The sequence below is a fragment of the Schistocerca americana genome, chromosome 2 (assembly GCF_021461395.2).
Source record: "Schistocerca americana isolate TAMUIC-IGC-003095 chromosome 2, iqSchAmer2.1, whole genome shotgun sequence".
Classification (NCBI taxonomy): domain Eukaryota; kingdom Metazoa; phylum Arthropoda; class Insecta; order Orthoptera; family Acrididae; genus Schistocerca; species Schistocerca americana.
In genome coordinates this window covers 312,382,036-312,404,698 of record NC_060120.1, presented here as the reverse complement: position 1 = coordinate 312,404,698, position 22,663 = coordinate 312,382,036, and the positions used below count along the sequence as shown (strand labels likewise).

Sequence of the window (22,663 nt, the reverse complement as noted above, 5' to 3'; positions counted from 1 at the left end):
ACTCAGTCCACCGGCTCTCGCAATGTCCCGTGTACTCATGTGTGGGTTCATGGCAACAGCAGCTAACACACCAACTGTACCCGCTTCTCCTGTGACGGGCCTGTTACGGACCCGTTTGCGTGCTACGACCATACCTGTTGCATACAGTTGGCGGTAGATGTTTTGCAATGTGCGGCACGTTGGATGCTCTCTGTCCGGGTACCGTTCTGCATACACCCTGCAGGCTTCAGCTGCATTTCGTCGACACTCGCCATAGATGAGTATCATCTCCGCCGTTTCAGAGTTCGAATACACCATGGTCACAGTTCCTACAACACTACACTATCACAGTCGTCTGGTAACACGGTGTACTACGGTTGGTCAGCGTGCGGAGACGAATGCAGAATAACAATAGCAGCAAGCGCTACATGCGGACACTGCGACAGCTAGACCAAACCACAACAGTGCACTACAGCCACACTCGTAAACACGATCGTCATCGTAAACATGTCCCTGCAGATGCTGCTCGCCGACCGTGGCCCGTGTTTGTTACAACATGCAACTGAACGTCGGAGGTTTCAAGCGTCAACTATAGGTTGTAATTAGGATGTAATTAACATTTTACAATGCAACAAACGCCACTGATTACGTATTTGTTTATATGTTCAGATGTTCTAACAAAACTAACGGGGTTCCATTTAAAAAAACGTAGGTTTGTGTTAAAAAACATACTTCCGTGCATTTTTGTATGGTTTGTATTAAACAATTACACTAGCCCCTCTCCTCACGTTCGGTCTGTGGAATCGGTTCGTCAGTATTTGATGTGCTTTACGAAATATATCCAGCGGTAACGTTAGGTGACTCACCCTGTATATGTACACTGCTAACGAAAACGTGGAAATAGACGTACGTTACATTTGCAATCTGTACCTCAGTTGAACTACGCGAAGAGGCAATAAGATGACACATAATTTGTATCCCGTACTTCACTATGGAGTACAGTTACTTTTTTTTTTTCGCCTTCGATGCTAATAGTATCGACTGAAAGTTGTAGTTTTGATCACAGCAGAGACAAGAGTATCCCATTCTTTGGTTGAGATATATAGCTATACACAACATTTGTAACCTGCTCTCCAGTCGACATGTATAGGTAAATCTCATCAGTGTTACATATGTCTTTCTTTTGGAATAGGTAGTGTCAGTGTAAAAGTCAACTGAAGGACGGGATGCAAATTTTAGTTGTGTCGGGCGTTTCGCCTTTACTATTGCTAGTACAGATTCGAAAAAATCGTACTGATACTAGTGCTGGGAAACGAAAGAAGAACGACAGCTGCGAAATTTCTATTACGTGGTGGAGTACAGTAATGGAGTAATAAAATAATGAACTACGTTAAAATAGTCAAATGTCGTAAAAGAAAAAAATGGAAAACTGAACTTACCACACGGGAACTTCTTAAAGGAACCGAAGATCGCCTACAAAGACATCAACAAAAATCACATACCCACATACACAACAAACAAAACATTACGAAAACACACAGACACACATACACGCACAGACACACACATTCACCCCACCCCCATCTTAATGTGAAATTAGTTAACATATTTCGGACGGTACATTTGCCCCACACGTTTAACAAAACATATAAACGGGCAATATGTTTGGGGAATACTACGCCTCCATGAATATTCGTCTAAGTGACTTTGAAGTGAGGAAATCTGGCGTTTCCCCACCCCTACAAGAGATTTCACACCTGACCAATAACCCTCTATGCTATTTGTGCAAGCCCCTGTGGATAATGATCTGAAATCAAAATTGTGCTTAACTACGAGCTACGAGATGCTGATAACCCCTTTTCCCTAAAACCCTATATGAATAAAAAACATCTGAAATTACAATGGAACCCTCTGCAACGCGATTTTGAATTAAGCTGACCAAAATTTCCTTCCTTCGATTGAGTACTACTTTAAACACTACATCGTCACACTCTTGATCTGAAACTACAGCCCCCCAAACCCATAAACCCATAATCCCACCAGAGATTCCCCCCCTGTTGTACTTGCTTTTGCCAAAATGCGACTCGACAATTTCGACCATAAGCTCCCTCCCCCCCCCCCCCCCCCCCAACGGCCCCATGTATTTCATGTATTCGCCACAAACTTCCCTACAAAAAGAGTACCAATCCACAACTGTGCGCTTACTCACACGACATTCATGGACACACAGCCACACAGGGTATCTCAAACACCAACAGTACGTGATTTTCATAATGTCTCTCAAGGCGAGCTTAGATTTTTCGAACCACGTCCCTCGTCTAATGGAGCGCCACAACCGATCTTTGCTGCAGCGCCATACGAATAAGTCGTGAGTACGGCGACGAGTTACACTTGTGAGGCGCATATGTTCGCCGCACTCACTACATCGAATATACTCGGCAATGAGACCACACATTTGTAAAAAACAAATCGTGGCCAACATGTCTACTCCCATAGCCTCTCTCAAATCATCCAACTTCATCGGAACAAATGGCTCTGAGCACTATGGGACTCAACATCTTAGGTCATAAGTCCCCCAGAACTTAGAACTACTTAAACCTAACTAACCTAAGGACATCACACACACCCATGCCCGAGGCAGGATTCGAACCTGCGACCGTAGCAGTCCCGCGATTCCGGACTGCAGCGCCAGAACCGCTAGACCACCGCGGCCGGCTCATCGGAACAGATAAGTCCATATCTACCAACGAAAATGAGATACTAAAAATTGTCCTAAAACAAGAAACTAATATTCCAAATTACCTCAGTATCACTAAGAATGAAATTAAGAACTGAATGAATTGCAAACAACCAATTATTTAAATAAATGCACACGAAGAATATTTTGAGCAATATGTAGCGATCTCTTTTAAAATCACATTCAATTATTTTAATGTACAATGACAGCGCTTATCCGGAACACAGAACTGTTTTATTATGTATGGCTGAAAGTGAAGACACTGTTATCTATGAGTAATGTATGACGTCATTGGTCAAAGCCGACGGGTTGTATCCCCTGCTTCACTAGACCCGAAGTTCTATACAAAATAAGAGTGATATCTTTTAACTATACACTATTTGATGAAAAGTATCCGGACGCCCCTTTTTAATGAGAAACTGACTAGTAGGTGTCACGTACCGGCATAAAAGGAAGCGAGAAGTAAAGTGTTGTGAAGAGAGAAGTAGTAACAGCAAAATGGGTCGATTGGGAGGTCAGTGACTCTAAACGTGGACTAATCATTGGATATAACCTGAGTAACAGACACATCAGCGACATTTCAGTCCTTCTAAGGCACCCCAAGTCGACTGTCGGTGATGCGATTGCAAAGTAGAAACGCGAAGGAACGAGCACATCTGAAGAAAGACCAGGCAGATTTCATATACTGACGGGCAGGTCAATCGACCGTTGCGGACGGTGGTTGTAAAAAATCGCATGAAGTCAGCGGAAGGAATCACTCGTTAGCTCCAAAGTGCTACCAGGCAGTCCAGCCTGCACAGTGTGCATATGGAGTTAAAAAGAGCAGCCGAGAATCTTCTCAGAAGGCACACATTTCTGTAGTCAGTGCTAAGCGACGTTTGAAGTGGCGCAAAGAACGATGACCGAGCTAGGTGGCGCAGTGGTCAGCACACTGGACTCGCATTCGGGAGAGCGACGGTTCAAACCCGCGTCCGGCCACCCTGATTTAGATTTTCCATGATTTCCCTAAATCGCTTCAGGCAAATGTGTGGATGGTTCCTCTGAAACAGCAAGGTCGACTTCCTTCCAAATACTTCCCTCATCCGTCCCGACTGATGACCTTGCTGTTTGGTTCCCTCCTCCAAATCAATCAATCGACCAAAGAACGATGCCACTAGACAATGGATGACGGGAAACGAGTTATTTGAGTAGATAAATCAGGTAGTCCGATGGAAGCGTTTGGCTTCGGTGAACATTTGGAGAAAGTTACCCGTCATCATGTATACTGCTAAGAGTGAAGCACAGAGGAGGTGGTGTCACGGTATGGAGGTATTCTTTGTGGTTAGAATGTGGTTTCCTTATTGCGCTGAAAAACTAACAAATGTGGAAAAACAAAAACGCTTCACAGCATTGTGTGCTGCATACAGTAGAGGAACAGTTCAGAGACAATGATTATTTGTATCGCCGGCCGCAGTGGCCGTGCGGTTCTAGGCGCTGCAGCCTGGAACCGCGTGACCGCTACGGTCGCAGGTTCGAATCCTGCCTCGGGCATGGGTGTGTGTGATGTCCTTAGGTTAGTTAGGTTTAACTAGTTCTAAGTTCTAGGGGACTAATGACCTCAGCAGTTGAGTCCCATAGTGCTCAGAGCCATTTGACCCATTTTTGATTATTTGTATCACCATGACAGTGCACACTGTCATAACGCGGCATCCGTGAAGCAATGGTTTGTGAACAACTACACATCAGAAATCGACTGGCCTGCCCAGAGCCCTGTCATGAACCCAGTGGAACACCTTTGGGATGACTCAGAATGTCGACTTCGCTCCAGACTCGTGCCTCTTGAGGAAGAATGAGCTCCCAATCCTCCACAAACCTTCGTACATCTCATTCTAAGTATCCCAGAAGAGGTCAAGAAGTCACAAAGGCGAAGGGTGGACACACCCAATGTTAAAGTCCACTAATAGGTGTTAGGATACTTTTGTCCAGGTAGTGTACATACAATGGTATGATACATGAAGTGATTCCTGGTAGCACACTTGCGTTGCATTACTACTTATAACTATAAAATTCCGATTTACCGTTTTGTTTTATGTTTCCTAGTCCTTTCGTGTGCCAGTTGCCCCCTGTGTAAATACAGTCATGCTCATAAATTAATAATTATGCTGATACATGATGAAACAACGCTTTGGTGGGCGGTTTGCGGTCTTAAATCACCTCGGGGTATGACCATGCGGCGCATTTGACCTGCGGTCGTCGCACGGTGGCGCTGGCAGCAGTACGCAGAGGTGTGTTGGTGCATGTCAGAGTACGGTGCAGCGAGTAAGTGTGCAGACGTTTTCAGACGTGCTAAGGGCGACTGTGTGTTGAAAATGGCTCAAAGAACACGTATTGATGACGTTATGAGGGGTAGAATACTAGGGTGACTGGAGGCTGGTCAAACACAGCAGGTCGTAGCACTGGCCCTCTGTGTGCCACAAAGTCTGATCTCAAGATTATAAGATTATGGCAACGATTCCAGCAGACAGGAAACGTGTCCAGGCGTTACAGTACGGGACGTCTACAGTGTATAACACCACGAGAAGACCGATATCTCACCATCAGTGCCCGCAGACGCCCACAGAGTACTGCAGGTAACCTTGCTCGGGACCTTACCGCAGCCACTGGAACAGTTGTCTCCAGACACACAGTCTACAGACGACTGAACAGACATGGCTTATTCGCCTGGAGACTTGCAAGGTGCATTCCACTGACCCCTGGTCACAGGAGAGCCCGTAAAGCCTGGTGTTAAGAACACAGTACATGGTCATTGGAACAGTGGTCCCGGGTTATGTTCACGGACGAATCCAGGTATAGTCTGAACAGTGATTCTCGCCGGGTTTTCATCTGGCGTGAACCAGGAAACGGATACCAACCCCTTAATGTCCTCGAAAGTGACCTGTATGGTGGTAGTGGTTTGGGATTGTGATTGGTGCCCATACACCCCTGCATGTCTTTGACAGAGGAACTGTAACAGGACGTAACTGTAACGGGACGTAATTTTGCACCAGTATGTCCGCCTTTTCAAGAGTGCAGTGGGTCCCACCTTCCTCCTGATGGATGATAACGTGCGGCCACACCGAGCTGCCATCGTGGATGAGCACTTTGAAACAGAAGATATCAGGCGAATGGAGTGGCCTGTCTTTTCTCCAGACCTAGGCCCCATCGAGCACGTCTGGGATGCTCTCGGGCGACGTATCGCTGCACGTCTTCAAACCCCATAGGACACTTCAGGAGCTCCGACAGGCACTGGTGCAAGAATGGGAAGCTATATCCCATGAGCTCCTCGACCACCTGATCCGAAGTATGCCAACACGTTGTGCGGCCTGTGTACGTGTGCATGGTGATCATATCCCATAGTGATGTCGGGGTACATGCGCAGGACACGGTGGCATTTTGTGGCACATGTGTTTCGGGACGGTTTTCTCAACTTATCACCAATACCGTGGACTTACAGGTCTGTGTCGTGTGTGTTCCCTATGTGCCTATGCTGTTAGCGCCAGTTTTGTGTAGTGCCACGTTGTGTGGCACCACATTCTGCGGTTATCCTTAATTTATGTGCATGAGTGTACAAGAAGCACACAAAAGGAAACGAGATAAATGAGAAAAGCAAGTGAACTGTCCGTCATTTCAAAATATTTGCAGTGACTGTTAATACATTTACCCCTCTGAGAGACAAGACGGTCAGTGCCTTTATGGAAAAATGTTCGCGGTTCCCTACAGTACCATAGCTGTACCCAGGTGTGAACCTCTTCGTCCAAAGCAAATCGACGGCCACGAATGTCTTTCTTCGGGGCTCCAAAAATAAGCAAATCACGTGGGAAGAGATCTGGACTGTATGGGGGACGTGTAAGGGCTTCCCAGAGAAACTTCAACTGCGCACTCGGAACAACTTTGCCAACATGTGGGCGGGCATTATTCTACAACATAATGATGCCATTCGTCAACGCTTTGGCATTTGTACCTATTGTCAAACTTTCCTGTTAACAGAATGTCAAATTTAGACATTTCTCCGGAAATAACCTTGCTCGTTGTACGCTGATCTTAACCTTCCTGCAGTGTTGTCTGAGACGTTATAGCAATGTAGAGCGTAACTGTGAAGTGGTATGTTGGTAGAAGTTTGGGAAAGTGATTGATGTGGCCGTGGAGGAGTGTGTAAATGAGCGCGCGCGGGTGTGCGTACATGCATGTCTGAAAATTGTCACGAAACAAGAAAGCGTCACTCATGTGAAACGCAGTATGTGGTTTCCCACGTGACTTGTAAGAAATTAGAATTCGAATTTCTAGATTTCCAATGGGTATCGTACCGTACAGGCCAGTGACAACGAGATGCGAGGGAGTGGAGCATTTTAGCTAATAGACTACAAGAAAAAAATATTTGCCCAATGGGACAAGTCCAGAATGACCACGGATGCTGCCTCCGCGCAGAGTCTGTGAAGAGGTCAACTTACATATGGTGCCAGAAAAGTGTCAGCAGGATTTTCAATAGTTCCAACGTAAATGGCTGATGTGGCTTTGTAACATTATTCAGCGTGCCGTGTTTTTTTGGTACTTCTGCACAGCTGAAAGTAAGGAGATACTTGACTTAAAGGAAGGGTAGATTGACAGGAAAAATCATCACGCTTGTACCAGTCGCTACAGGCCTGGCACCCTCTGTAGTTCGTGACCACATTCAACTTTATATGAGACTCGGTGCGAGTTGTAGTTCTAGTGTACCCGTCCTACCATATCCTCTCCAGCTTCTGCTGGTTTTTCATTCGCCGATCTCAATTTATCCTTTAGGAAGAAAATATTTAGAGCTGGAATCCGATGACGATGATGATGAATTTCTGTCTTTTTTTCTTAGCCTAAGTGCAATTTTAGTCCGTCTAGTGTAGGTAAAAGACTGGACATGAATTCATCACGCCAATACGAAAGGAATACTGATGCTTCAGTGTACCACAGTGCAGGCAGGAAGTGTTCGTGCTGGTTACCATTCTTAAAATAATTTACCCAAGGGCGGAGAATACTTTAGGTGTATCCCGTCTTAACAGGGGGTGAATTTTTGCAAGCTCTTTTCTGTGCTGTGTCTTTATCACAGTACTGAGCCGCACCAGTTGACAATGTCAAATTCCGACTAATGTTGTCTTTTTGATTGTCAACTAGGACATCTCTATGCCTTGACTGATATATTTATGTGCACTGCTGCAGCACCTTAAATATGATACGGCTATTTATTATAAATGTAATATGTGGCACATGAGAAACATTCATATATTATAAGAAATGAAAAATGAAACGTATTTCTGGTAGTCGAAGAAAATTTTCGAAAAAGGGAGAATTAATTATCAGCAGTTCATACCCCTAACTATCTGAGCTACGTTTTGACAATAATGTTTAATTTTCACGATAAAGTATTAACAGGTTGGTGCTGGGTGTGGTTGCAGCTGTGCAGACAGGCCGTCATTGCAGGTGCGGATGGTGTCGCAGTTCGCGCAGACCAACGGCGGTGGCGTGCTGGCCAACGGACGCGGCCGGCTGATGAAGAGCTTCTCGGAGGCGGGGGGCTGCTTTGCGGACGGCGCAGCAGGCGGCCCAGGGGCGGGGGGCGTGGACGACACGTCGCACGAGCCGCTGCAGCGCACACAGTCCGAGGAGCCGCCGCGCTCGCCCTTCCTCGTCACCACGCCGCCCCCGCGCAGCCCCATCCAACAGCCGCCAGCCGCCGCCGCCGCCCCCACAGCCGCGCCTGCCTCGGCCCGCACCACGCCACGACACCGCAAGGCCTACAAAGAGGTAACTCTTCTAGACCTGCTTGCAGTTGCTAGTTCCTCCTTCGTTTTGTACGACATAACTTTTCTTGGGTTATAATACTGCAAATTTTGAAAAAGGCATGAATTATACATTCTAAGACAAAAGTGGAGCCTTGAAGGAGGAGTTATGCAAATTTCTCTCAAACTGGTATTCATATAGGTACCGATGGAAAATGCAAAATTGTACACTTTGGCAGCTACTGGATGAATGTATGACGCCGTAGAGCAATTTCACTGCACAGCTGGTAACGATAGTAAACAGGGGACATGTCGAAAACAGGGCATAAAGTCTTTGCGAATTTCATCTCTTGAACTCAGTTCGACAGTTACTGTGCCTCGTAGACAGGAACGTGAACAATATAAGCAGATGTCAGTATTTGAAAGAGAACGTATAGCTCGGCTCAAAAAAGCCAGTTGGAGTAACCGGTGAATAGCTTGACATTTGAATAAGAGCGAGCCACCATTCGACGATGATGGCAGTATTCGATGAACCATGGCCGAACACTGTATCAAGAAAGAATGCTCAGTCCAGCTCAGAAGACGACGGAGATGAGAGCATCAAATTGACATTTCAAGCTGTTCAAAGGAAAAATAAAAAAAAAAAAAAAAAATCGGGCTTGGTCATGGTAAAGAAAACCAAGGAACAGGCAAAGACGAGGTAAACAAAATATTTTACTTGATCTGCCCGGAGTAATCGGACCTGCGAAAAACGTTACTATTATTCTAGAGTCATGGAAATGCCTCATCTCTGACCCAATGATTCAACTTATTGTAGAAAAAAATGCCGGCCGAAGTGGCCGTGCGGTTAAAGGCGCTGCAGTCTGGAACCGCAAGACCGCTACGGTCGCAGGTTCGAATCCTGCCTCGGGCATGGATGTTCGTGATGTCCTTAGGTTAGTTAGGTTTAACTAGTTCTAAGTTCTAGGGGACTAATGACCTCAGCAGTTGAGTCCCATAGTGCTCAGAGCCATTTGAACCATTTGTAGAAAATACAAACAAATTTATTTATACAATACAAGATATCTATTCTCATGAAGGGACGCTCAAGAGACAGACACAGTAGAAATGAAAGCCTTATTCGAGCTGCTTTATCTCGCTCGGGTGTACCACGCGAATCGTCTGAATCTCGACGACTTATGGCAGATGGATGACTTCCTAACCGTCACGAGTATAAAAATATTTCAGTTTTTAATGCGATCTATTCGTTTCGATGATGTGGAAACAAGAGGAGGACGAAGAAAAACTGACCGTATAGCTCCTATAAGAATCATTTTTGAAGAATTCGTTGTGAACTGCCAAAAATGCTATTCACTTGGTGAAAATGTCACAATCGATGAAAAAATCGAGGCTTTTCGAGGTAGAAGCGGTTTCATGCAATATATGCCAAAAAAAGTCAAGCAAATATGGCATAAATTTATGCTTTGGTCAAGTCGCGGCTATATTATACACATAATATTTACGGTCCATTTAGTGTAAGCAATAAACCATCCGACGCTGTGAAAAGGTTAGCAGCACCCACTTTCTGCAGTGGGAGAAATATCACGGCCGACAATTGGTTTACGGATTACGATTTGGTAAAGGAATTGGCATAAAAAAAATTCATACGTTGGCACGCTACTTAAAAATAAGCCACAGATTCCTCCAAAATTTACAGCGTCCAGAAAGCGAGAGCACCACTCAACTCTGTTTGGTTTTCGCAAAGAGACAACACTTGTTTCATACGTGCCAAAAAACTGCAAGAATGTTTTGTTGATATCCAGCCTTAACAACGATAGCAAATACGATGACGGAGCAGTTGATCTCAAGAAACCAGAAATCATAACTTTTTACAATCACACAAAAGGAGGCGTTGACACTGTCGACAAATTTTGTGGGTCTTTCAACGTTGCGAGAAATACAAAGCGACGGCCTCTGGTGGTGTTTTTTTCGATTATGACGTTACTACCAAAATTCATTTATGATTTGGAAAGGAAACACCAGCAATCATCTGAAGAGAAGAAAAAATTTCAGAAAGCTTTCAAACGAACTTGTGCAGGAAGATGTAAAAAGGAGAAGTACTCAGGGAGGAACGATCACCACGATAAAATAAGGTAAATCAGAGCTCGTACGGAAAGATATAGGTGTTCATTCTTTCCGCGCGCTATACGATATTGGAATAATTGAGAATTGTGAAGGTGGTTCCCTGAACCCTCTGCCAGGCACTTGAATGTGATTTGCAAAGTATCGCCGGCAGAAGTGGCTGTGCGGTTAAAGGCGCTGCAGTCTGGAACCGCAAGACCGCTACGGTCGCAGGTTCGAATCCTGCCTCGGGCATGGATGTTTGTGATGTCCTTAGGTTAGTTAGGTTTAACTAGTTCTAAGTTCTAGGGGACTAATGACTTCAGCAGTTGAGTCCCATAGTGCTCAGAGACATTTGAACCATTTTTTTTGCAAAGTATCCGTGCAGATGTAGATGTAGGAGACCTTCGTGCAAAAGTTTTAAATGTGTCACACACAGAAAATGAACACCAACAGCAACAAGGAAGAGGAGAAGAAGATGAACTAAGGAGCCTCTGAAAAAAAGAGATGTAGGCCATGTTTAGTTGATAATAAAACGAGAAACACCCGTTTCAGATGTGAAATATGTGGATACTTCATTTGTTTACAGCACTCAAGAAATGTTTGCATTAACTGTATTCCAACTTCTAAATAACTTTAGTACACTGAGAAACCAAAATTTCAAGCGTAATTGTGTATAAATTTGACATTCGTACACTGAAAGTATCGGTACCTCGAAATGCTTTGGGAAGAAAATGCGTGTTATGAAAAATAACTTGATTTTTAAATAAATTTTTTACCTTGCTCTTGTTTGTATAAGCCATAAATAATAGCTAATATTACTTTTACGATAAAAATTTAATGCTTAAAAATACGTAAAGTTTATTAACAACAAGTGGTATCTACGAGACACGGGCGACGGCGATTGTACGACCAGAAGGCGCACCTATCGGAAGGTTAATCTGAATAACTGTGTTACAGCGAGCTCGACATGCTGAAAGAAATGGTCTGTGTGATCATCGTCCCAAAATCCACTGCCCCTCCACAACACTGCGTTCCGCAGCGTATAAAATGACTTTTTTTATAATAATATGAGTATTTATATATGTGTTTGGAGAGAGAGAGAGAGAGAGAGGTTGATTTTTGATTGAGGTTTTTACTTTACGTCGTAACTGGTACCTGAATTCTGGTGCTGCCTCTTTGAATTATCAGTTTCTGCATCAGTTGGTGACGTATTACAATTTGGAGGAAGTTATTGTTCTTTAAGGTTTAAAATACAACTCTGTTAGTTACTTGGCCGTATTGCGGATAGCTTTGAGCCTAAGTTTTCGTAGCTTTTCATACCTAAGGGACCACTGTTGTAAGTAAATAAGAGCAAACAGCAATTTGCTTTTCGTGAGAAAAGGAGATTGCTTAGCACACAGACTTCCTTCAAACTACACGTCCTGCTACATCAAAATTGGACAGAACATACTCAAATTACTGTAATTAAGAAATTATGAGAGATCGTTACTTATTGAATGAAAACTATAGAGACTGCATTTCTTTTCCTTTATTTTAGTGAACTTTGTACACTTACAATTCTGTCGATTGATCGACGGCGATGACAATGAAGTTCACCTCCTTTTACAAAAACAAGATATTTCTATTCTTCACTTCCAGAAAATTTGTATACGTAAATGTTTGGCAACTCTTACGCATACTTTACTCGATTTTATCACTAAAATATCAATTTTCATTAAATGTAACAATATATTCTGAGCGACGGCCTAGCAACACGTCCTCTCTCCACAAGATACAGATTAACAGTCCTCTTTTTTTTTAATAAACCGATTGTCTTCTTTTTTTTAGAGTCCATACTCAAAGATTCTCTAATGCTACCGTTGCGGGGATCGCGCGCTAGAGAGTTTCTTGCTGTCCAGCTGCGCTTCACTTCACTTGAAGTACTTTTTGAATCACATTTACGTTTACGGTATTTACATACATTACTGAGCTTATCAGAATAAAATCAGGCACAAATTAGTTAAAGAAAAAAGCAGTGAGGCACACATAACATTACAAGCGCTGCTTGGAGAAAATCGGATACGTTCGCCTGGGGCAAAAAGACTAAAACGTCGGTCAGTGAGCGCAGCTCGGAATAAAAGCGTATGCTCGATTTTCAACCGACCAGATTCCCGTGCAGATTCACTAGATTTTGGACTTCTTAATAAAGAAAGCCATCAATATCAGGCCTCGTAAACAGAGACGATGACTACCAACTGAACTCCGCTTGGGACCCACTACTGGGCACAACACGCTGCGAGGGCTCCCAGCCGAGAGTTATCCACACCGCATGCGAGTTACCGCCTGACGAACCACGCCGGGATTCGAACGCGGTCGATCCTCTCCCCCACCTCAATCCCACTCGGATTCGCACGCGGTTGATCCCACCCCTGCACTCTCACCCGGCCTGCCGCGAGGGGCGGGGGTGACCAGTCCCTCAGAATCGCCTGTGTACTGTTTCGAAACTTCGCACGAGATGCTAGGAGTGACACTCATCGAGATGTCGCACCATTTTGATGGTCTCATCCGGCAAGAAATGAAAGAACTTTTTATTGATTGCATCTGTTTGTCCTCCTGTAGCTGATCATGGGGTTACTTTTAGTGATGTAATGAGCGCTCTGTTCCGGGCTATTACCCCGTGGCCTTACGATGAGTTGTTGAAAACCAACGTCTCGTCCTCGTCTCCTGCGTACGTCTACAAGAGGGTTTGTAGCTTTTTCGAATGTCCTATATACGACACAGTTCCCTACTGACTAAGTAAAATTCAATTTCTGCTTGTTCCCGCGTAGAGCGTCGGCGTCACTCGTTTTGAGAACTCTAGCGCAATTGGCTGTTGTCGGTTGCTGTCGTCCGCTGTTGGTATCAACCCGTGGTGGAGAACTGGTACACACCTTCTTCACCACCGGAGTCCAAATACCATTCAGTTTCACACACTCCTTGTTCAAATGGTTCAAATGGCTCTGAGCACTATGGGACTCAAAGGCTGAGGTCATTAGTCCCCTAGAACTTAGAACTAGTTAAACCTAACTAACCTAAGGACATCACAAACATCCATGCCCGAGGCAGGATTCGAACCTGCGACCGTAGCGGTCTTGCGGTTCCAGACTGCAGCGCCTTTAACCGCACGGCCACTTCGGCCGGCACACTCCTTGTTCCGTTCAAAATTATTGAGGTCTCTCTGTATAGCTTTTCATAGTATCCGTTTGCGACTGGCAGTAAACGAGTCTTATCATATCAAATACGGTAGTCCCATGGTTGCATAGCATGTTATGCAACATCTGACCCGTCAGTTTCCGACTTTCTGCTGATGCTTTTATTTTCTTCCAAACGACTTTCGACCCGTCTTTAAGGACTACCCAGTCAAAAGGAAGTGTAGCACTCTTCCAGCACGGGATGATAATAGCAGACGACAGCAACCGATGACAAGCTGAAGTTTACAAAACGTGTGACGTCACAGCTAAGCGAGGGAGATCGCGAAACGGAATTTTGCTTTAGTCACTAGTGAGACAGCGTGCGTATACAAGGGCCTTTGAAAAAGTTACAGTTCCCTCCTCCGCTCTCACCACCCGCCTTGAAGAAGGCCCACGCAGATGGGTGCGAAACGTTGGATTTCAAAAAGACATTCATCGGATCACAGCATAATAGCCCACAATACTTAAATAAGTTTGACATTTCTTGGCGTGAAAGTTTACATTTTATAATTAATGAAAACTGCAAGAATACGTGAAAGATCTCCTTTCACCTTCTTTCTGGTTTCCTAATCTTCATGCTCGTCGACAGCAGAAATCTCTGTACTACTCTCCCAGAAGTTCAGTAGCTTGTCACAACAGCATCCGGCAACTAATGTACGGTTATTTCAATTTGCCGCACCAATTTCAGATGTCCTGCTTATTTTCAAGGAACTATAAACCTTCTTTTAGACCTGTAGCTACTTTGAAGCGCTTTAACAGTTTGTAGTCGTGGTGTAACACCCACGTGTGTTGCCCAATCTTTCGTGTAAGCCTTACTTAATGCCGTACACAGAGCACAAGGATTGAGTACTGCTGATTTAAACAAGGTGTCTGTAATGTCATCGTGGCCTACTGGTGCAGCTTAATGTGCAGCACTCTAGCTTGCAAGACGGGCCAGGTGAGCAAGATGCAAACCAAGTCCGCACTGCTGAGTTACGCCGTTGTTCCGGTACGCAGACTAGCGTAGTTTTAGGTGCTTTCCCACACTCGTTTAGGCAAATGCTGGGCAAGTCCACAATCTCCACCTCTGAAAATACGACACACAAACAGCTAAAACAAGATAAAGCACAGCAGAAAGTTTTCAAGATTTGCATACAGGTTGCGCGCATGACACTCCTCAGCTTTGCTGACGACTGAGAAGATTGGAAGCTGAGCCAGCCATAAAGTTTAAACAGATTAATGTGCCAAACCATCGAAAAGGAGTCGGCACCGTATGGCTGGATAAACTCTAGGAGAGAGAGAGAGAGAGAGAGAGAACTGAAATCGTGTGCGGCAGTCCAACATCAGGAGAGAGCATGCCCGCATGTGAATGTAGGTCAGCTACCTCACGGGATCCTGCTGCGACCGGCTAAACAAACAGCGCATCCACAACTGGAAACAAATGGTCATCAGCCCGTGACGGCACACGCTGTTGCACATGACTTAACAGTCAGTGTAGAGTTTATTCTTCACTTGAATAGCTGACTACAGAAACAACAGTAGTCCACTTTTTGCCCATACTGAGTTAAGAGTTGGTTTCCATACTTTGAAGCTCTCTCCATGGAATGAATGCAGAAATAGCTTTTGTTCTGCATTCTTAATGGAAGAAAATAGATGCAAAGGTATGAGTGAGAGCAGGAACGACACTTGTCGAGGACTAGCGCTATTTCAGCAACCGCTGTTGGCATATGTGCTCCCCCAGTATTGCCGTGATAATGCATTGTTAAAGCCCATCGATTATGTATGTGTAGATGTTGGTAGTAAGAGCTTAAAGAGAAAAAAGGGTGTAAAGAATATCGAGAACAAAACTAAATCATAAAAAAGATCACGAATAAAAGTTTTGAGTACAAAAATTACAGTACCAAGTCAGTTTCCAATGAAAATATTGGTGAAAAAATTCTGATAATGAAGCTTATTTATCATTAAAGTTGTAATTTAACGTTTTATTTTGTGTCTGAATGCTGAGGAAAAAGATGAAAAATTTTCAAATTCCTAATACATGATTTCAAAGGATGGACAGGATTCTTATATTCAAGGATGTATTTCTGTACATGATATTCCCAGATGACAGGAAGGGTACCAGAAGAGGGTAAGTACCTACGGGGATGCAACAACTTTCAACATTTCGTTAATTTCATCACTGGACAACCAGAGGTATGTCAGTAAGCTTCCTTAGGCATCCACATCGCCACAAGCCAAAGGGCCAGGAGGGTAAGCATTCTACTTACTTCTGGAAAATCCCCTGCTGATGAGAGAGGTAAAAATTCATCAGCAAATCAAACCAATGGTGCAGGAATAATTACGAATTATTGACAGGTAAATTTGTATCCCTATCCTCAAAATAATATTCACTGTGACACAGGAGAACAGCATTATTTAAACTGGCAGCTAAATGTCAAAATCATGCACAAGGAATGCAAAATACTACACCACAAAGAAATTAAAATTAAGTATGAATTTTATTTGAATACCTTCAAGGAACTGTTTTAATTTACATCTGGTCGCCCGCAAGACAACAGACGAACTCAAAAATTGGTATTTTATTTCCCTGGAGAGAACCTATCCTTCAATAGGCCACTCTGCTCTTTAGTAGACACTAAAGATCCTGGCAGAGAATAAGAAACATGGAGACAAGCAGTATTTCACCAAGCGTGTCATTTATTGGCTGTTTGTTTAGTAGTTACAAACTGATATTCAGAACCTATGATCTAACCTTAAAATAACAGCTTTTGCAGGGACAAACGATGAACCCAGTTTCCCTAACATATTAAGTAACCTTACAAAAATAAACTGATGAGCAACGTAGAATAATTTTTGTGAAAATAAATTTGTTTCAAAAACAATTCATGTTGAATAACTTACAGGATTAAAATCATCTAATAATCTAATCATAATACCAGTGAAAATAAGGTCTGGATATAATCAGAATCTGTATCATACAGAGTGAAATTTGATTGACAAAGGAAAAAGAAGAAATATACGGAAAACATTATTTTCGTTTCTCTCAAAACAAGCAGGCTTGGACTAGTTAGTGTTGTTACTACAGTCACAGATTCACTTGCATAAGAACCTTTGCATTTGAATGGACAGATAAAATGTTGCGGCTTGTTAATCGAACTATTTCTGAGCAACTTCTGTTGGTGTTTTGTAGCGCGTTTTTGCCCCACTAAAAAAATACCCATGCTGAAACCATTCCTGCATGTCGCTTAGTTTTTTAACGGTGTCGATGTAGACCGAATGTTGTTCACGTCACTGGTTGTTACTTGTCACGGCAGATCCTGATCGACTTCGAGCCGGCGCCGGTGGAGCGTCGGCCGCGGAAGCGCCTGCTGCAGAAGACGTTGTCGGAGGGCGAGATGCTGCGCGTGGGCGTAGGCCCGGTGGGCGGCGGCGGGGGCGGCACGGGCGCCACGCCCCCCGCCAGGCTGCCCCCCGATGAGCCGCTGGAGAAGCAGAAGCGCGCCTTCGCCTCCACGCCTGCCGGTACGTCACCAGCGCGCCTCTTCTATACAAAGGCCACACGACAGTGGGTCACATACTGCGAACGGTGCTACTGCTACAAGCGTTTCGGATTTTCTGTTTGTGTTTGGATAACGGTTGCACTTGTGGAAGCAGTCGATCTTGCAGTGCCTGTGGATCGTGAGACTTTATGTGTACGCTATCAGATAAATCCCCTATTTAATGCGGAATTGACTGATAGATGTCACCAAAGGCAGACCCGCCAATATAAAAGGAGGCAAAGAGTGTTGCGTTGTGAGCAGAAGCATCGATCATCCATCCCAGAAGTGGAACTTTTCGACAAACCAAATCGGTGGACCGTGTCGGTCAAATACCTAGGCGTGATTCTCGGCACTCGACTCAAGTGCCAGAAGCCAGTCCAAGAACTTCGTAGCAAGGTGTCACAGCGACTAGGGGCATTATACCCCCCACTTAAAGAAAGGTCTGTGCTCTCCATACCCCGTCCCCCACGCGGATCCTCTATGACCTCATTCCTTTCCATGATCTGCTCCTATTCTTCGAACCTATCCACATGCTCTACACCTCCCACCATCTTGATCCCCCTCACCCCCTGGTTGCTTCTCTCCTCTCCCATCCCCGCCCCCTGCCACATCTTCACTGTTGTCCCCCCCTACCCTCCATCTCTACACCCTAGATCTCCTTTCCCAAGGTGGCTTCCATCAACTCCCCCTCCCGGATGATGCCCTCTCTCCCTCCATTTATCCCTCCTATCAACTCTGATCGTCACTCCCCCTCCTTTCCTCTGTCCTTTTCCTTGGCTCCCTCTCCCCCCCTTCCATCCTCTTTTTTCCCCACCTACCTTCTCTCTGTCCTCCCCCCCCCCCACTTCTCTCCCCTGAATGCTTTTGCATTTCCCTCCTCTGCCTTTTCCCATTCCCTCTCGCATCTGCCCTGCCCCTCCCCGCCCCCCCCCCTTATGAGTCCTCTCCCTCCTTTGGTTCCCCCCCTTTCGTTTTTCCTCTCCTCCCTCTTTGTTTTCCCTCTCATCTGTACAAGTCTCCCCCCATCTGCCCTTGGCTAGGGTGTGTCTTCTTTGTGCCGACATTTTCGTGCAGTGTTTACAGCGACTGTTCAGTGTTGTGTGTCTTTTCTGAAGTGTTGCGAATGGACATCATACTGTCGCTGGGTGTGATTTTTATATCTCTTGCGAACAGATACCAGACTGTCACCATGTTTTTTAATTGTCTGTCTACTATGTTACTTGTCTGCTTCCTGTGTATTTTATTAGCATTGCCAAGCCTTTGCTTTATGTTTTAACTTTCTACAATTTTCCGCCGTTTTACAATTTAAGTCACCGTTTTATCGCCTGCTTTTATTGTTTCTCCTCTTCTTCTTACGTTTTAAAAAGTCTGTAGGCTGCAGAGAAGCGTACTAAGCTGCTGAAAGCCCGCCCCCTTTGGGGGGAATCGAAATTCAATAAAGGAAAAAAAAACTTTCCATCCGTTGTGGTCTCACGATCTACAGGCTCTTTCTGCGTCTCGGATGGATCTCTGGGCTAATGCAGTGAAATCCCATCTTAACTGGCTGCAAACTCTCCAGAATAATACATTACGAAGGATTTCTCCCGTGCCTTGCAACTTTTCATCGGCTACCTTCACGATACCGCTGGCAAAGTGGAGGTCATTGACCAGTTTAAAAAGATTGCCCAGTCTTTCTACAGACAGACACGTGCGTCCTCTAACCTACTCATTCCCCTCTTAGGTAGGCCCAACGATCCTCTAGAACTTTAGAAATATCGTTGTCTTACTCAACAGGTTGTAAGGCGCAATGGAAGGTGGCTATGGCGCAACACCTACGCACACCCAATGGCACACAAAATAACGAGACGTCCTTACACACTTACACTGATCAGCCAGAACGTTGTGACCACCTACTTAATACCCATTATGTCCACCTTTGGCACGGGTAACCGTAGAGACGCATCGTGGCATAGAAGCAGGGAGGGCCTTGGTGGGTCGCTTGAGGAAGGCGGCACCACATCTGCACACACACACACACACACGCACACACACACACACACACACACACACACTCACAAGTCACCAAATTCCCGTAAATTCCGTGGACAGGGACGTTGAATCACATCCCAGATATGTTCCATCGGGTTACGATCTGACGAGTTGGGGAGGGCTAGCACATCAATTATAACTCGCCACTGTGTTCCTCGAACCACTCCATCACACTCCTGGCGATGTGACATGGCGCATTATCTTGCTGAAGAATGCCCGCTGCCGTCGGGAAGCATGATCTTCATGAAGGGGTGTACGTGGTCTGCAACCAGTGTACGATGGTCCTTGGCCGTTATGGCGCCTTGCACGAGCTCCACTGCACCCATGGATGCCCACATGAATATTCCCCGTGCATAAAGCAGCCGCTGCCCGTTTTCTCCGTCCTGCAGTACAGGTGTCTTGGACTTGTTCGGCTGGAAGACGACGGATTTGCGCCGTCCTGTCGGCATGATGAAGAAGGTATCGAGATTCATAGATCACGCAGCCCTCTGCCACTGCGCTGATGGTAACGTGTCCATTTCAGTCGTAGTTGCCGATGTCGTGGTGTTGACATTGGCACATGTCTGGATCGTCGGCTGTGATGGCCATCGTTAGCAGTGTTCAGTGCGCTGCGTGTTCAGCCACCCCAGCATTAAAACCTGTTGGTAGCTCCTCCTCACTTCGCCGCCTGTCCTGTTTTAGCAGTCAGCCCAGCCTACGACGTCCGACATCTGTAATGAGGGGTGGCCGCGCAACCCCACGACGCCTGGACGTGGTTTCACCTTCGCTTCGCCACGGTCGAAGACACTCACCACAGCATTTCTCCAACACCCGACAAGGCATGCAGTTTCCGAAATACTCGTGGCGAGTCTCTGGACTATCACAATTCGCACTCGCCCTATTTCAGACAGAATGCGCACCTTTCCCATTCTAAACATGAACAGCACGTTCACTGATGCTTCGTGCAGCGTGTGTGTTTCTAACTTCACAAAAAGACGAAGTAAATATTTCAGAATTCTAATCGACAAGAGCTGGCAACATGAGAAACGTAGAAGTAAATATCTTCGGAATAGTGAAGCAACTTAAATCACTTAATAAAAGCAAGTCTTCTGGTCCAGACTGTATACGAGTTAGGTTCCTTTCGGAGTACGCTGATGCTTTATCTCCATACTTAAAAATCATATACAACCGTTCGCTCGACGAAAGATCCTTACCCAAAGACTGGAAAGTTGCACAAGTCACACCAATATTCAAGAAACGTAGTAGGAGTAGTCCACTAAATTACAGGCCCATATCGTTAATGTCGGTATGCAGCAGGATTTTGGAACATACATTACTGGCCATTAAAATTTGTTACACCACGAATATGACGTGCTACAGTAACGAAATTTAACCAACAGGAAGAAGATGCTGCGATATGCAAATGATTAGCTTTTCAGAGCATTCACACAAAGTTGGCGCCGGTAGCGACACCTACAGCGTGCTCACATGAGGAAAATTTCCAACCGATTTTTCATACACAAACAGCAGTTGAGCGGCGTTGGCCGGCCGGAGTGGCCGTGCGGTTCTAGGCGCTACAGTCTGGAACCGAGCGACCGCTGCGGTCGCAGGTTCGAATCCTGCCTCGGGCATGGGTATGTGTGATGTCCTTAGGTTAGTTACGTTTAATTAGTTCTAAGTTCTAGGCGACGGATGACCTGAGAATTTAAGTCGCATAGTGCTCAGAGCCATTTGAGCGGCGTTCCCTGGTGAAACGTTCTTGTGATGTCTCGTGTAAGGAGGAGAACTACGTACCATCACGTTTCCGACTTTGGTAAAGGGCAGATTGTATCCTATCACGATTGCAGTTTATCGTATCGCGAGGTTACTGCTCGTGTTGGTCGAGATCCAATGCCTGTTAGCAGAATATGGAACCAGTCGGTTCAGGGGGGTAATACGGAACGCCGTGCTGGATCCCAACGGCCCGTATCACTAGCACTCGAGATAACAGGCATCTTATCGGCATGGCTGTAACGGATCGTGAAGCCACGTACGATCCCTGAGGCAACAGATGGGGACGTTTACAAGACAACAACCATCTGCACGAACAGTTCGACGACGTTTGCAGCAGCATGGACGATCAGCTCGGAGACCATGGCTGCGGTTACCCTTGACGCTGCATCACGGACAGGAGCGCCTGCGATGGTGTCACGACAAACCTGGTTGCACGAATTGCAAAACGTCATTTTTTGGATCAATCCAGGTTCCGTTTACAGCATCGCGATGGTCGCATCCGTGTTTGGCGACATCGCGGTGAACGCACATTGGAAGCCTGTGTTCGTCATCGCCATACTGGCGTATCACCCGGCCTGATGGTATGGGGTGCCATTGGTTACACGTCTCGGTCACCTCTTGTTCGCATTGACCGCACTTTGAACAGTGGATGTTACATTTTAGATGTGTTACGACCCGTGGCTCTACCCTTCATTCGATCCCTGCGAAACCCTACATTTCAGTAGGTTAATGGACGACCATATGTTGCAGGTCCTGTACGGGCCTTTCTGGATACAGTAAATATTCGACTGCTGCCCTGGCCAGCACATTCTCCAGATCTCTGATCAACTGAAAACGTCTGGTCAATGATGGCCGAGCAACTGGCCCGCCACAACACGCCAGTCACTACTCTTGATGAACTGTGGTATCGTGTTGAAGCTGCATGGGCAGCTGTACCCGTACACGCCATCCAAGCTCTGTTTGACTCAATGCCCAGGCGTATCAAGGCCGTTATTATGGCCAGAGGTGGTTGTTCTGGGTACTGATTTCTCAGGATCTATGCATCCAAATTGCGAGAAAATGTAATCACGTGTCAGTTCTAGTATAATATATTTGTCCAATGAAAACCGTTTATCATCTGCATTTCTTCTTGGTGTAGCAATTTTAATGGCCAGTAGTGTATATTGTGTTCGAACATCATGAATTACGTCGATGAAAACGGTCTATTGACAGACAGTCAACATGGGTTTAGAAAACATCGTTCCTGTGAAGCACAACTAGCTCTTTATTCATATGAAGTGTTGAGTGCTATTGACAAGGGATTTCAGATCGGTTCCGTATTTCTGGATTTCCGGAAGGCTTTTGACACTGTACCACACAAGCGGCTCGTAGTGAAATTGCGTGCTTATGGAATATTGTCTCAGTTATGTGACTGGATTTGTGATTTCCTGTCAGAGAGGTCACAGTTCGTAGTAATTGACGGAAGTCATCGAGTAAAACAGAAGTGATTTCTTGCGTTCCACAAGGCCGTATTATAGGCCCTTTGCTGTTCCTTATCTATATAAACTATTAGGGAGACAATCTGAGCAGCTG

The 22,663-nt window shown here is 45.3% G+C and overlaps 1 protein-coding gene across 1 annotated transcript in view; it reads left to right on the top strand.

Moving 5' to 3' along the window:
• LOC124593985 overlaps nucleotides 1-22,663 on the top strand; it is a 446,237-nt gene that overhangs the window by 74,030 nt on the left and 349,544 nt on the right. The window contains exons 7-8 of the mRNA XM_047132336.1: nucleotides 8,183-8,399; nucleotides 17,079-17,294. Of these exons, the coding sequence (XP_046988292.1) occupies nucleotides 8,183-8,399; nucleotides 17,079-17,294 (433 nt within the window). The remainder of the gene's footprint in view (nucleotides 1-8,182; nucleotides 8,400-17,078; nucleotides 17,295-22,663) is intronic.